The sequence below is a fragment of the Microcaecilia unicolor genome, unplaced genomic scaffold, assembly GCF_901765095.1.
Source record: "Microcaecilia unicolor unplaced genomic scaffold, aMicUni1.1, whole genome shotgun sequence".
NCBI classification, from domain to species: domain Eukaryota; kingdom Metazoa; phylum Chordata; class Amphibia; order Gymnophiona; family Siphonopidae; genus Microcaecilia; species Microcaecilia unicolor.
This window is the reverse complement of record NW_021962925.1, coordinates 39,588-53,791: the sequence shown is the minus strand read 5'-3', so window position 1 is coordinate 53,791 and position 14,204 is coordinate 39,588. Positions and strand designations below refer to the sequence as shown.

Below are 14,204 nucleotides of genomic sequence, written 5' to 3'. Positions count from 1 at the left end.
CAGTGAATTAGTTATAATTTTTGTTGTGATGTTTGATCTAGTTCTCCTACTCTTATCTGCTTTGAACTACATATGGTAATCGTGAACCATAAATTCTGTAACTGTATTAGATTGTCCTTTCCATGTTCTTCCTTTCTGGTATTGTCTGTTACCATACTCTGGTATATCTGGTTTAGATTTTCCTGCTCCTTCAAACTTTCCTCAGTGTTAATCTTTAATGAGATACTTTTCCACTGTAAGTTGATAGCCTAAGTTTGTATAAATCAGACAAGTACTCCCTCCCGTCTGTTTGCACAATATTTTTGCCAGGCTTTCACACTTAGATTACAAATTCTTCTGACTTTTTTTATTCTCTCTTCCACTCTCAGGGTTTTCACTCACTGTAGTCAGAATGTCACTTGACTCAACTGGTTTATTCTGATAAAGTAATTCACTTTAATTTTTTCCATGGCTCAAGTTATCAATTACACTTGCAGCAGATAGGAGCTGTTTCTTTCAAAAGATCTTTAGATACTGGGGTCCTGATGCAGAAAATTTTCCACGTGATTACCATGGGTTTTACTAGCCAAACAATGCAGAAAAGGTTTCAGCATGGGTGTTAACTCACACAGAATCCCTGAATGCACACTTAATTAAAATGATTGTTAACTCATCCAGAGGCAAGATGGCGACTGAGAGGGAGCTTTGAAAAGACGCTCCATATCTCTTACCTCTATTTTCTTCTGAACTCCTGTTCGGCATGCCTAAGAGGAGGGGCAGGCAAAGAACCGGTCCCGCGGTTCCTGCTTTGTCGTCGCTTTCTACTTTGGAGCGTTTTTTTGTTCCGGGAGCAATGTCGGGAGCGAGTGCTCCGTTGACGGAGAGAGTGGGGGAAGGAGAGCCACCTCACCGCCTGGAGACAGAAACAACGTTGAGCCCCGAACAGCGGTTGGCCCCGCCTATGCCGGCAGACACGCCGAGCAGGGATCGAGAAATCCCTAGTACCCAAGTGGTGGAAGGGAGACTCAGCGCGGGACCCGACTTGGACGAAGTGCTGCCGAGAGAAACAACACATGAAGTGTTGGAAATGCAGGCGGGGAGACTCTTGACTGGAGACCAACTATCAAGGGAAGCTGGGCAATTGGAACATCCTACCCCTATGGATACAACAAGTAAGTTTTCAATTGGTGAGAAACCAGAAAACATAACTTTGGATGTCATTTGGGGAGCACTAAAGAATTTGGAAACTTTATTTGTACAAAAGCTCTCCCCATTGTCTGATCAGTCACAGACATTGTTGAATAAAATACCAGCCCTAGAAGGACGGATACAAACAATGGACAAATCTCTAGAAAATAATTTGAAAGAAATACAAAGGTCACAACAAGTGCAAACTAACTTAATTAAAGAAAATCAATACCTACAGAATAAAATAGAAATGTTGGAGAATGCACAGAGAGCTAATACACTCAGACTTATAAATTTTCCTAAGCAGCCTATGATAGCTCCATTAATAACTTTTAAAAGATACTTAAGTGAAGTTTTGAAGATTCCGGAAAAGGCATATCCGCCTATAGCAAAAATTTATTTTCTATCACCTTATAAGAGAAAGGAGAACCAACAATTGAATGAAATTCCTTTTGACACCTTGGATTTAAACCTGACTCAGACCCTGGAAGATGATAATCTGGGATTAACACCAATGACCTTAATTGTTTCACTTGTATTACAACCGGACAGAGACTGGTTATTAAAACAATTTTTCCTCCATAGAGAACAGCTCTTTTTGAATTATAAAATTCAAATGTTTCCGGATATCTCAAAGGCGACCCAAAAACGACGTAAAGAGTTTCTTAAATTACGCCCAAAAGTGCAACAATTGGGCGCTCTTTGTTGGTTAAACTTCCCATGCAAATGTGTAGTTAAATTGAACTCGGTTAAGTATATATTCTTTGACCCTGTTCAATTTGACTCTTTTTTGGGTGCAAAAATTGCCATGTTACCTTCTGTACAGTTAAGACAAATAATTACATCAACTCCGTGATTAAATAGTACTCCTAGAACGCCCTCTCATTCTTCATTTTCTTACAGATAGAATTTGTAACTCATTCTATATAAATTCCTGAATATTGTGGTTTGCCTCCCATATAGTGGACTATAGATGAATGATTTAATGTGATTTAAAATCTCATCTTATATTGTAAACCTATTTTCTTAAATAATATGTTATCTTGATTTGATTATTTCAATGTAAGATGAGAATTATGGAATTACTTTCTTTGTTAATTTTTCCTTTTTCCTTGTTAAAGCATCTTTGCCAAGCAAGATTTTTGTCTTGTAATTAATGTAAATTATAAATAAATAAATAAATAAATAAATAAATAAATAAAAATAAAAAAAATAAAATGATTGTTAATATGGTGTTGACCAATTCTGCATCCATGAGAGAAAAACAAATTTGAGCCACACAGCTAACATGACAATTTTTTTGCCAGGTCTGGAGCAGTGTAGGACAGTTGACTGAAAGGAGTGTGTGTCTAGTGGCACCCCCTCTCAACCCCAACCTCACCACCTTCCCCTTGATACCTTTTTTACATTGGCCCCAACTTCAAAACCTATCCTTAGTAGTCTAGAGGCCCCCTTCCCTCCTCAACCTAACTCCTCTTTCCCCAGCTACCCTGGTATCTAGTGGCACCTTCCCACCCCTGACCCCTGCCCATCTGCCATCCTGCGGATGCACTGGGCATAGTCAGTTTGCCATATAAGAGAAAGTTCCTTATATCTCTGCAGTACTGAGGGGCTCTGGGGTCCTTTTACATTGGTGCACACGCAGGTTCATTTTTCAGCACACCTGCAAAAAAGACCTTTTTTCCCCCAAAAAATGGACCTGCGGCAAAATGAAAATTGGCAAGCTTCCATTTTGGGCCTGAAATCTCACCATCAACCATTGACTTAACGGTAAGGTCTCCCGCATTAACCAGGCGGTAATCATCAGCATGCGTACATTGCCAATTACTGCCCGGTTAGCGCCGCATGCCGGACAATTTCTGGCGCATAGTGACCAAGCATAAAAAATGAAATTTCCACCCGGGCCAAACAGTAGTTCTGAACCTGCGTGCTTATGCGTCTATGCGGCTTAGTAGAAGGGCCCCTCTGTCTGTTATTTCTCGCCTGTATTTCTGCAGTACTGAGGTGCTCTGTCTATAATTTCTTCTGACTTTTTGGCTGGTTCTGGGGGTCACTTCCCTCTTTCTCTATCCTTTTTCCTCTCAGAGCCTCCTGTCACCATCATTAGGAAGTCACAGGATGTTGGTGTTCCTGAGACTGTTGGCGCTAGATTTGAGTGTGAGCTGTCTCGTGCAGCAGCTGAGGTGAAGTGGTACAAGGTAATTGTTCATTTCAAGAATTGTTTGTGCTGTTTGCAACTGACTTTGTCTCCCCATGTCTTCTGCTCTCTCGTGTGTCTTCCTTTCTGCTATCTGTCTCTCTCTGTCTATTTCTGTTCCTTTGTCTTTGTATATCTGTTCATGTGTCTATTACTATCTCAGTTGTTGTGTCTTTGTTAACACTTATAAAAGGAAGCCTGAACAAAAATGTAAAGACCAAACTGAGTAATAATAATATAATAATCCAAAGTTTTATAGACCACCTCCACCAAAAGCTTGAGGCAGTTTAAAGATTTTACATAAATAAAATACAACGCAGAAAAACAAAACATTCAGATTAAGAAAAATATTTCATCATTTTTCTAAACATCCACTAATTATTCTCTAATCTTATTGTAAAGAGAGGGAGTTGAAGTTTATTGAGATGAAGAGAGTGAGACAAACATGACCTTGATGGAAGGTGTGACTCCTACTGGTCGGTGTAAGACATATAAATAAAGGCACAAAATCTAGGGGAACTGCAGAGAAGAATAAATGCAAAAGAGGAAGGAAAAAGCCTCAAAGAGCTCAAGGTAAATTACCTTGTGGGCAGATGATCGAAAGCTCGACACTGTTCCAAACACCAATCTAAAAATAGTGCTGAAACACTTTACTACCCCTATGATCAGAGATAATAGCATGCAAGTTTAAGCACGCTATTATCTACTACTACTACTACTACTTAACATTTCTAAAGCGCTACTAGGGTTACGCAGCGCTGTACAATTTAACATGGAAGGACAGTCCCTGCTCAAGGAGCTTACAATCAAAAAGACAGGTGTAAATCTAGAGACAAGTGTACAATCTAAAAGACAGGAACAGGAGATGGTACGATGCTACCTAGCCCATTATATGGGTTGAAGCCAGTAGGTGGAGATTGCCGCCACACTGATTCACCAAATACAATAGCAAAAGATTATTAGAAATAAGGGTCTGCCTATGTGTGGTCCATCTGTAAAAAGTCAAAAGCTGTTCCTGTTGTATAGGCAGTGCCTTAAGGCGGAGGACAAAAGATTTTATTTTTATTTTCCTTGACAGCTGTTTATTTGAAAGCTTCTCATATATAGATATAAATATCATGAAATAAAAATTGAGTATCACTAAAACAGCTTAAAAATGATTGTATATTGTAGAAACAACACTAAATAAAGGCTGTATTTTGTGCTAATTTTTCTACACTGTTCTATAGAATACAGTAACAGATGGTCAAATTTCAGTGAGGATATCCTGTTTACTGATGGGTTCATCTTAACTGTTGTTGTAATCTTGGAAAGTCTGGAGTTATAAAGATTGGGAGTAAAATTAAACTCTCCTTTCACTGGGGCATATGGAATCACATCTTCACCTCATCTCTTTTGTACAAATGGATTACTCTGTTTTAAGCATGTTTCAGGGACAAGTGGATTTCATAGGTCAAAATAATAAAAATAAATATTTCATGCAGATCTCTTTCTTGGGTTTGGGTTGATTTGTGGTGGGGGGGGGGGAGCAAGGTGACTGTGGTGCGGAGCAGTAGAGGCTTGGCAGGCTGGGATGGAGGAGATTACTTGGGGTGGGTAAGGGTTAGATTCCCCAGGAGGACGGGTGGGGATGGGATCTCTGATCATAAGGTAAAGTGTGGGAGAATTGTGCCTGAGCATGCACTCAAGCACAATCCTCCCGCACTCGTTTGACAGGTCTGGGCTGTCAAAAGCCCAGAGCTGTCAAACGCAGGGGCTGGAGGTCCATGGGACCACCAGACCCCAAGTACCCCCACTCCGAGCCAAGCGACACAGGGGCCATCCCCCCAAACCCCCCTAGCATCCCCTCGAATACTGGGCCGTGAGTCACCCCCCTGACCCAAGTGTGATCAGCAGAAGAAAGGAAGTGTTGATGCCCCTGTACAAGTCGTTGGTGAGGCCCCACCTGGAGTATTGTGTTCAGTTTTGGAGGCCGTACCTTGCGAAGGATGTTAAAAAAATGGAAGCGGTGCAAAGAAAAGCTATGAGAATGGTATGGCATTTGCGTTCCAAGACGTATGACCAAAGACTTGCTGACCTGAACATGTATACCCTGGAGGAAAGGAGGAACAGGGGTGATATGATACAGACGTTCAAATACTTGAAAGGTATTAATCCGCAAAAAAATCTTTTACGGAGATGGGAAGGCGGTAGAACGAGAGGACATGAAATGAGATTGAAGGGGGGCAGACTCAAAAAAGATGTCAGGAAGTATTTTTTCACAGAGAGGGTGGTGGATGCTTGGAATGCCCTCCCGCGGGAGGTGGTGGAGATGAAAATGGTAACGGAATTCAAACATGCGTGGGATATGCATAAAGGAATCCTGTGCAGCAGGAATGGATCCTCAGAAGCTTAGCTGAAATTGGGTGGCGGAGCAGGTGGGGGGAAGAGGGGTTGGTGGTTGGGAGGCTAGGATAGGGGAGGGCAGACTTATACGGTCTGTACCAGAGCCGGTGATAGGAGACGGGACTGGTGGTTGGGAGGCGGGAAATACTGCTGGGCAGACTTGTACGGTCTGTGCCCTGAAAAAGACAGGTACAATTCAAGATATGAGTTTATCTTGGGCAGACTAGATGGACCATGCAGGTCTTTTTCTGCCGTCATCTACTATGTTACTATGTAAGTTCAGGGGCTGTAGATCCAGTGGGTCTTCAGCCCCCCTAACCCTCCCCCCCAGCATCCCCTCAAATGTCCCTGCCAGCTCATAATCGAAAGTGATCGTCGGCCATTTCCCGACACAAATCGGGAGATGGCCGGCGATCTCGGAAAAGCGGCAAAATCAGTATAATCGAAAGCAGCTTTTTTGACAGCGCCGCTTTCCTGTCGCCTCGCCGGTGAAAGTTCAAAAGGGCATGTCAGCGGTGAAGCGAAGGCGGGACATGGGCGGGTATGGGCGTGGCTACCAGATAGCCGGCTTTCGCCGATAATGGAAAAAAAACTGCGTTAAGCAGTATTTCGCCGGGTTTACTTGGTCCTTTTATTTTCACGACCAAGCCTCAAAAAGGTGCCCAAACTGACCACATGACCACTGGAAGGAAGCGGAGATGACCTCCCCGTACTCCCCCAGTGGTCACTAACCCCCTCCCACCAAAAAAAAACCCACTTTAAACACTTTTTTTTCCAGCCTGTATGCCAGCCTCAAATGCTGTACCCACTTCCATGACAGCAGAATGTGTTCTGTCCTCCAACAGCCTTTTCCTGCTTGTGATGTGGCTCTGGGGTGAGTGTGACACCTTTTCTGTTATTTGCACTGCAGAGTCACATCAGCAATGCATTGTGGTGGGTGTAGGTATGGGTAGTTGGTAGGCTCTACTTCCCTGGTGCTTTCCCCCTGCTTACTGGGTCAGAGTGTGCCCTGTTTTGTTTCCTGTTGTAGTCCACGTGGTAGTGGCCATTTTTGTAAGCCAGTTTTAGTTCCCTTTCCTGTGTTACCCACGTTAGAGAACGTTCTTACCTTGAATGGTGCTGAAAGAGGGCATTGCACACCATTGTGTCAGCTCTGACCTACTACTTATCTTAGTACCAGGGGACTCTTTGCCAGTGGGGCACAACCTCTGATCTGCAGTTAACTGTGAGTAAACGTGCTTATTCAAATAAAGGACTTTTTCAAAGAGATTAGTCTTCAGGTGTCAACTGGTGTGCCAAAGTTATACAGCAGCAATAAGTCCTAGAGGCTGTATACAGGTCCCTGGAGCAGTTTTAGTGGGTGCAGTACATTTGTGGGTAGTGGGTTTTTGGGGGGGTTGGGGGGCTCAGCTCCCAAAGTAAGGGAGCTATGCACGTGGGAGCTTTTCTGAAGTCCACCGCAGTGACCCCTAGGGAGCCCGGTTGGTGTCCTACCATGTCAGAGGGGCCAGTGCACTAAAAATGCTGGCTCCTCCCACGGCCAAATGCCTTGGATTTGGCCGGGGTTTGAGATGGCCGACATAACTTTCCATTATCGCTAAAGAACGACGCCGGCCATCTCAAACCCCGGCCAAATGCAAGGCATTTGGCTGGCCAGAACCGTATTATCGAAACAAAAGATGGCCGGCCATCTTTTTCGAAAATACGGGTCTGGCCAGCTGTTTGTGGCACCGCCAAAATACATCGCCAGCCATGTATTTCGCCGGTGCCATTCGATTATTCCCCTCCTGGTGACCCAGTGGGCTGTGAGTCAAACTCCCCCCTGACATGGTGGTGTAGCGGCCCTCTTCCACACCACCCTACCTTCATTGAAGGAGAGATGTGGCCTCCCTCCTCTTCCATCGACTCCGCCTCTAAAGTGGTGGCACCCAGCCCTGCCCAGTGCATCCTGGGATGCGCTGAGCAGGGCTTCACACTATATAAGGGAGTTTCTTGTGGCCCACAGGGTCACCAAGGACATTTGAGGGAATACTGCGGGGGGTTAGGGGTGCTGGAGACCCACTGGATCTCCAGCCCCCCCCCCCGAACCTGTGTCAGGGGGTGGGGTCGGGGGAATGGAGGTCCACTGGACCTCCAGCCCCCGTGTTGCTGGGGGGGGTCCGGGTCTGGGTTCCTGCTGCTGAATTGGGGGGAATGGGGGTCCTGCTAGCATGCAAGTACATGCTGAACAGGGCTCACCATTCCTCCTGAATGGTCTGCAAACCCTAACACCAGCTCCGAGCTGGCGTAGGGTTTGCTGCAAACAGTGCGTCAATGTTTGGCATGCTGCTCACTGATCATTGGGGAGGAATACATTTAGCATGCATTTGCATGCTACTTGCACTAAGAGCCCCGTTTTGCATGCATTTGCATGCTAGTTGTGTTCGGAGCCCTTGAGCATGTTGTTTAATACGCTTGGGGGTCTGATCATGGGGCGGTAGCAAACACAGGTGCTGGTACGGCACTAACACCCTCTAGCACCTGCATTTGTTTCTGATCATCGGCCCATTAGAGAGCTTGAAGATTTCATCATCAGCATAGAAAACCTTCCTCTTGCAAACCTTATTTATTGAAAACAAACACCACTTATCATCTATTCATTTTTTATACATTTTAGATAAATATATCAAACTTAGCTTTGTTGATAGCACTGCAATGTCTTAGAGTTGTTTAACGGTAGCACACCCTTGACCAACAGTGGCCAAAGTTTTGTCTTGCTTCATCAGGGTCAGTGGTGTATAAGTGTAACAAAAAAGAAAAACAATCAGGCACAAGACATCTATCAACACTTCAGAAAATACATCTTACTTGCTCCGGAAACCCGGTTATACTTCTACAGGCTCTCACAATGATGAAATATGGAAAGGTAACAAAGAATACCTCAGAGAAGACCAACTATCAAGAGGGTAAATCAGGCAGGGGCGTAGCCACAGGTGGGCCTGGACGGGCCTAGGCCCAGCCACGTTTGCTCCAGGCCCACCCTAACTAGCCCCAGTCCTACAACAGCTGCTTTGGGCTCTGGTCCGGGAGTGTTGCCTGCCTGAAATTGTTCTCCCCGCTGCTGCCTCGGTCCCTGCAGCATTCCTTTTTTCACCCGTTGCCAGCAGCGCTACGATTCACATAGGCTGTTCCGCTCCCCCCTGCAGCGTCCATCTGGCCCTATGAAAACAGGAAGAGCATTAGAGAGATGTTGGACCAAGGGCACAAGGAAGGGTGACAGTGAGAGTGATGTTGAGAGAAGGAGAGAAGGAGGAAGAAAGAGAGGTTGAACATGGGGGTGGATGAGAGGGTAAAATGTGGGGGTAGGACAGGGGCAGAATAAAATGTTGTGCCCATCCAATTTGGGCTCAGGCCCACCCAAAATTGGCTGTCTGGCTACGCCACTGAAATCAGGTAGAATTTTCAATTTATCAAGTAGAGTTTTCAATACATATGAAATCTCAGTATTGGAGAAAAGGTACGTCGTTTGTACCAACGCCAAGTTACAATGCTTTTAATACAAGGGTGGAACATTTTAAACTAACTAGAAGTTGAAAATAATGGACTTTTTTTCCCAAAAAATTCAACACGCAAAACAAATAGTACTTGGGACCCTCATGGGTCTACAAACCCAATAATACAGACTTTTGAAACTTTAGTACTTAAAGATATTGCGTTGTTAGAGGAGAAGAAAAAAACACCATTTTTCAATATGTCGAAAGATGAAAAGAATGCTATAGAATCCTTAAAGAACGATCCTAGAATAGTTATCAAGCAGGCGGATAAAGATGGGAGAAAGGTTGTGCTAGATAGAGTAGCTTACATTAAGGGAAATTCAAAGACAGATTAGTGACACTAATTTTTATGAGAAATTACCAGGTGATCCTATAAAAGTATTACAGAAAAGAATACAGGTCCTACTTAAAGAGGCAGGATGTCTTACAAATAAAGAGTTTGAACAACCGAAAATTCCAGTATTATATATATATATTACTTAAAGTGTGTAAATCACTCTGCTCCACCAGGATGCCCAGTAGTGTCTGGAATAGGCTCAGTGCTACAACCCTTGTCTACATGTGTAGATGTATTTCTGTGACCACTTGTACCACAGATTTGTTAGAGATTTGAGTCATATTATTAATATATGCACTCACTGAAAGGCTCCGCTTAGCACAAGACTATCTCCACTTCAGGAAGTAGGGGAAAGCTTGGCTCTTCAACCAGGCCTTTAATGGAAGAAGTAACTAACTTCTTAGTCTCACTTATACACACAAGGATTGACTCGGGCTGCACATACTGCAGCAGGACATGTTTATCCACTCCTACCCTAGCTGAGATAATATTTAATCATCTCTCTGACCTCATGTCCAACTTCCTTAAATTAGTCCCCTTATTTTCTAACTCCTCTTACTCTCTTACCTATCTATATGTTCCATCTTGGCTTATACCCTACACTGTCAATTAAAATGTTTTATTACGTATTGTGTTGACATTGTGAGTAGTATACTATTGCCATACTTTGTACTGTTATTTGAATATTTTTACTGCTGTAATTGTCTGTTGCTTATGTTTGATTTATTCTTACAGCACAGCACAAGAGTGGAAGAAGCCAACTACAATTCTCAAGTAGATCACAAAGTTGTTTATTCTTCCCAAGTGGACAAACATGAACCCAACACGGGCTGTGTTTCGGCATCCAAGGCCTTCGTCAGAGGTTCTTAAACAAAATAGAAATTTCAGTCAAATAACATTAAAATAAAATACAATAATTAAAATAAAAACATGGATATAATGCAGTGGTTCCGAAATCTGATCCTGGAGGCACCCCCGCCAGTCAGGTTTTCAGGATATCCACAATGAATATTCATGAAATAGATTTGCATGAGGTGGAGGCAGTGCATGCAAATCTCTCTCATGAATATTCATTGTGGATAGCCTGAAAACCTGACTGGCTGGGGTGCCTCCAGGATCAGGTTCGGGAACCACTGTAATGTAAATATAAAAAATATCTGTATTACATAAGTACATAAGTATTGCCATACTGGGATAGACCGAAGGTCCATCAAGCCCAGCATCCTGTTTCTAACAGTGGCCAATACAGATCACAAGTACCTGGCAAGATCCCAAAAAAGTACAACTCATTTTATGCTGCTTATACTAGAAATAAGCAGTGGATTTTCCCCAAGTCTATTTTAATAATGGTCTATGGACTTTTCCTTTAGGAAGTCATCCAAACCTTTTTTAAACCCCGCTAAGCTAACCGCTTTTACTACATTCTCTGGCAACCAATTCCAGAGTTTAATTATACGTACATTATATTGGCTTCTTCCACTCTTGTGTTCTGCTGCTTGATATCCCTGTGGAAGACATTTTTCCCTGCTTGTACTGATTTATTCTTAACTGTACACTGCCTTGAATTAATTTTTTCAAAAAAGACAGTAAATGAATCCCCATAGAAAAATAAAAACAACTAAATATTAAAAAATATAGAGGTAAATGAAAAAACTATTCTTGCAACTCTGGATTTGGAGTCTATCTATACGAACGTCCCCTAGAAGGACGCATTGAATACTATAAGAGAATGTTTGAGAAACAGGAGTTTACATTCATGCATACCAACTGAATTTATTATAGAACTGGCAGGTTTGGCTTTACAAGAGAATAATTTTGCTTTTGAAGAAAAATGTTTTAAACAAATAAAAGATATCGCCATGGGAGCTACCATGGTTCCCTCACTGACCAATCTTTACGTAGCAGAATTTGAAGATAATTTTCTCAAAGATAATCCTTAAAAGAACTTTATTAAACTGGGCAATTGATTTTAATAAAGAGTGTATTTCTACTTTTACTCTGGTCTGCATTGTTCTCCCATCTTGGTGGCTCACCTCTGCAGAAGCATCTCTCTATAGGCCTAGAGCCATGTATGCCTATTGGGATAACACTTTCTTTACAGCTGAAGTGCGTCCTGATAGCCATGCCAAAACCTGTACTCCTTGCTGAGGTTACTTACTACGCATCCAAGCTTCTATCGTTCTTCATGGATTACATTTTCTGATACAAGCATGTGCCTCCCTTCCAAAACATCTCAAATTTGCCACAACCACTCAAGAATCTCAGCCAGCTTCCCAAGCCATCCTCTTCACATTGGCCATTGGTTGACTTCTGATGAAGCGTCTCCATGATGGCCACCCACACCTCTGGACTTTAGGCCACTCGTGTACAGCCTTGCATTCCTAGATCACAACACATAAACTCAACCCTTCTCATGCCATCAATTTTTACACTATACTAGTCAGGACTACCCCATTCTTAATATATCCTAGTCCGAAAGGTGTTGTATATAAATCTCTGTTTTCATCCACTTTCCAATACCAAGCTGTTATGATGAAGTTTAATTATGGTGTGTTTCAAAAAAAATTCTTAAAGCTTTTGTATTCTCAAAATACATATTATATGAAATTTATTATTCTAAATGTAATTAAATTTGTAGCTCTGGAAATGCCCAGTTTATATAGAACTCTATTTGGGGAAATTACAGGATATAATAAATTGAACTGAATTAATTTAAACAAATATTTGTAACCCACCTTTCCCAACAGATTGAACTAAAAGTGTCTACAATAACAAGCCAAATAAAATAATATCTACCCATACCATAAAACACGGATCAAATAAAAACAGCCCGGGGAGAGGAAATGACATCAGCCCCTTGCATGGAAGCTTGAATCAGAGCACCTGGTCCCAACTCGATATAACAGTAGAACCGAGTGTCATCTGCTCAAGATTCTGCATTTGCTCTCCTCTCTTGAGTGTGGGGATGCATTGAGATAGCAGGTAAGCTAAAACAAATGGATCTTAAGGATACTTTTCACCAGATTCGCCGACAGGGTGTTGAAATGGCCTTGCAGCCTTCCTCGCAGCCTGCAGTTCCTGATCGTACTCGAGATGCTGCTACCCCTGATAGCTTGGCGGATGAGACAGAGGAATTGCGTATTAGTTTGCAAAGCCTGGACCATGAATTTCAGCAGTACTTCAAAGAGCTTACTATATTACTGAAAGCTATGCAGGGTGACCTCTCCTCTGGGACTGAAACTTTGCATAGTGACATTCTTGACCTGGGATCATGAATGGAAGGCCTAGAGGTTCTCATGGATGAGCAAGTTGACGCTGTTACTGCTTTACAGTCTCAGTCCTGTACTGTGAGGAACTACAGTACAAACTTGACGACTTAGAGAACAGAGGGTGACGGAAAAACGAGATTCTGTGGAGTTCCTGAAAACAACAACCAGGAAGATGTCTCGTTGCTTGTACATAAGAATATAAGAATAGCTATACTGGACAGACCAATGGTCCATCTAGCCCAGTATTCTATTCCCAACAGTGGCTAATCCAGGTCACAACAACTTTATGCCAATTTCTTGGGAACGGAGACGGCACCCCCGCATTGGAACTGGACAGAGCACATCATGCCTTGAAAGCACAGACTCCTAATCATTCCAGAGACATAGTGGTACATTCTGCCAAATTTGCTGTCAAGAACGGATCCTCCAACAAGCCAGAGCTGTAGGGTCTCTGACTTATCAAGAGGCCTCTGTTACTGTTTTTCAGGATCGCTCTACCTACACCCTTGCAAGACGCAGGACTTTTAAGATTGTGCTTGATACTCTGGTGATGGCTCTGATAAAATGCCGCTGGTCTTACCCCTTGGCTCTCTGCTTCCCGGTCAGAGGTAAGCTCCGTCGCGCAAGGACACCAGAATATGCTCAGTGCAAGCTGTGGGACGTGGGCCTTGTCACTGATCCTGTACTGACTGCAATGATGGAGTCTGTCTCATCTTGTGGATGTCCAAAATGGCAACGGGTTCCCTCCCGCAGCATCTGTCCAGGAATTCCATTGAGATTAGGTGGTAGTATTTTTCTGTGACACTTGTGTTCCAACCTCTGTTGGTCGCTACATTTCCATGGCATCTTTCGTTTCAGTCGCGGTTCTGCTTCCTGACTCGGCATGGGTCTAACATTGTAGATTCCTTCTCCCTGCACCAGAGGAACAGTCTTGGGATTTTATGCTTGTGGAACTCTTGTCATGGGCTTGTTGTTATGTAAGAGTTAATTGTTCCTGATGGGTGGGGGGCTGAACTGCTATCTTCTCCATGTTTTTCTCTTCTGTGGGAGGGAGGGCTTCTTTCTTCTCATCTCCCCCTAGATTGTTGGGTTTGTATGACTAAAGAATGGCAAGGTTTGGGTTTGGGGTTCAGGGTAGAGGGTGGGATTTGATGGGACATTTGTTGAGGTGTTTGCTTTTCTTCTTTATTGTTTTGGTTTATTTGAAGGGGGATGGGTCTTATGTGTAATGGGAAGGGTGTCTGCTCTGCTATTTATATTGATAATGTTGTCTATATTGTTCCATGGTTTCTGAGTTTAAAGTACTTACTCTAAAT

General features: G+C 43.1%; 1 protein-coding gene across 1 annotated transcript in view; it reads left to right on the top strand.

Annotated features, from left to right (window-relative positions):
- The window catches only part of LOC115458670 (obscurin-like protein 1), a 177,373-nt gene that overhangs the window by 143,809 nt on the left and 19,360 nt on the right, over positions 1–14,204 (top strand). The window contains exon 21 of the mRNA XM_030188499.1: positions 3,253–3,365. Within this exon, the coding sequence (XP_030044359.1) occupies positions 3,253–3,365 (113 nt within the window). The remainder of the gene's footprint in view (positions 1–3,252; positions 3,366–14,204) is intronic.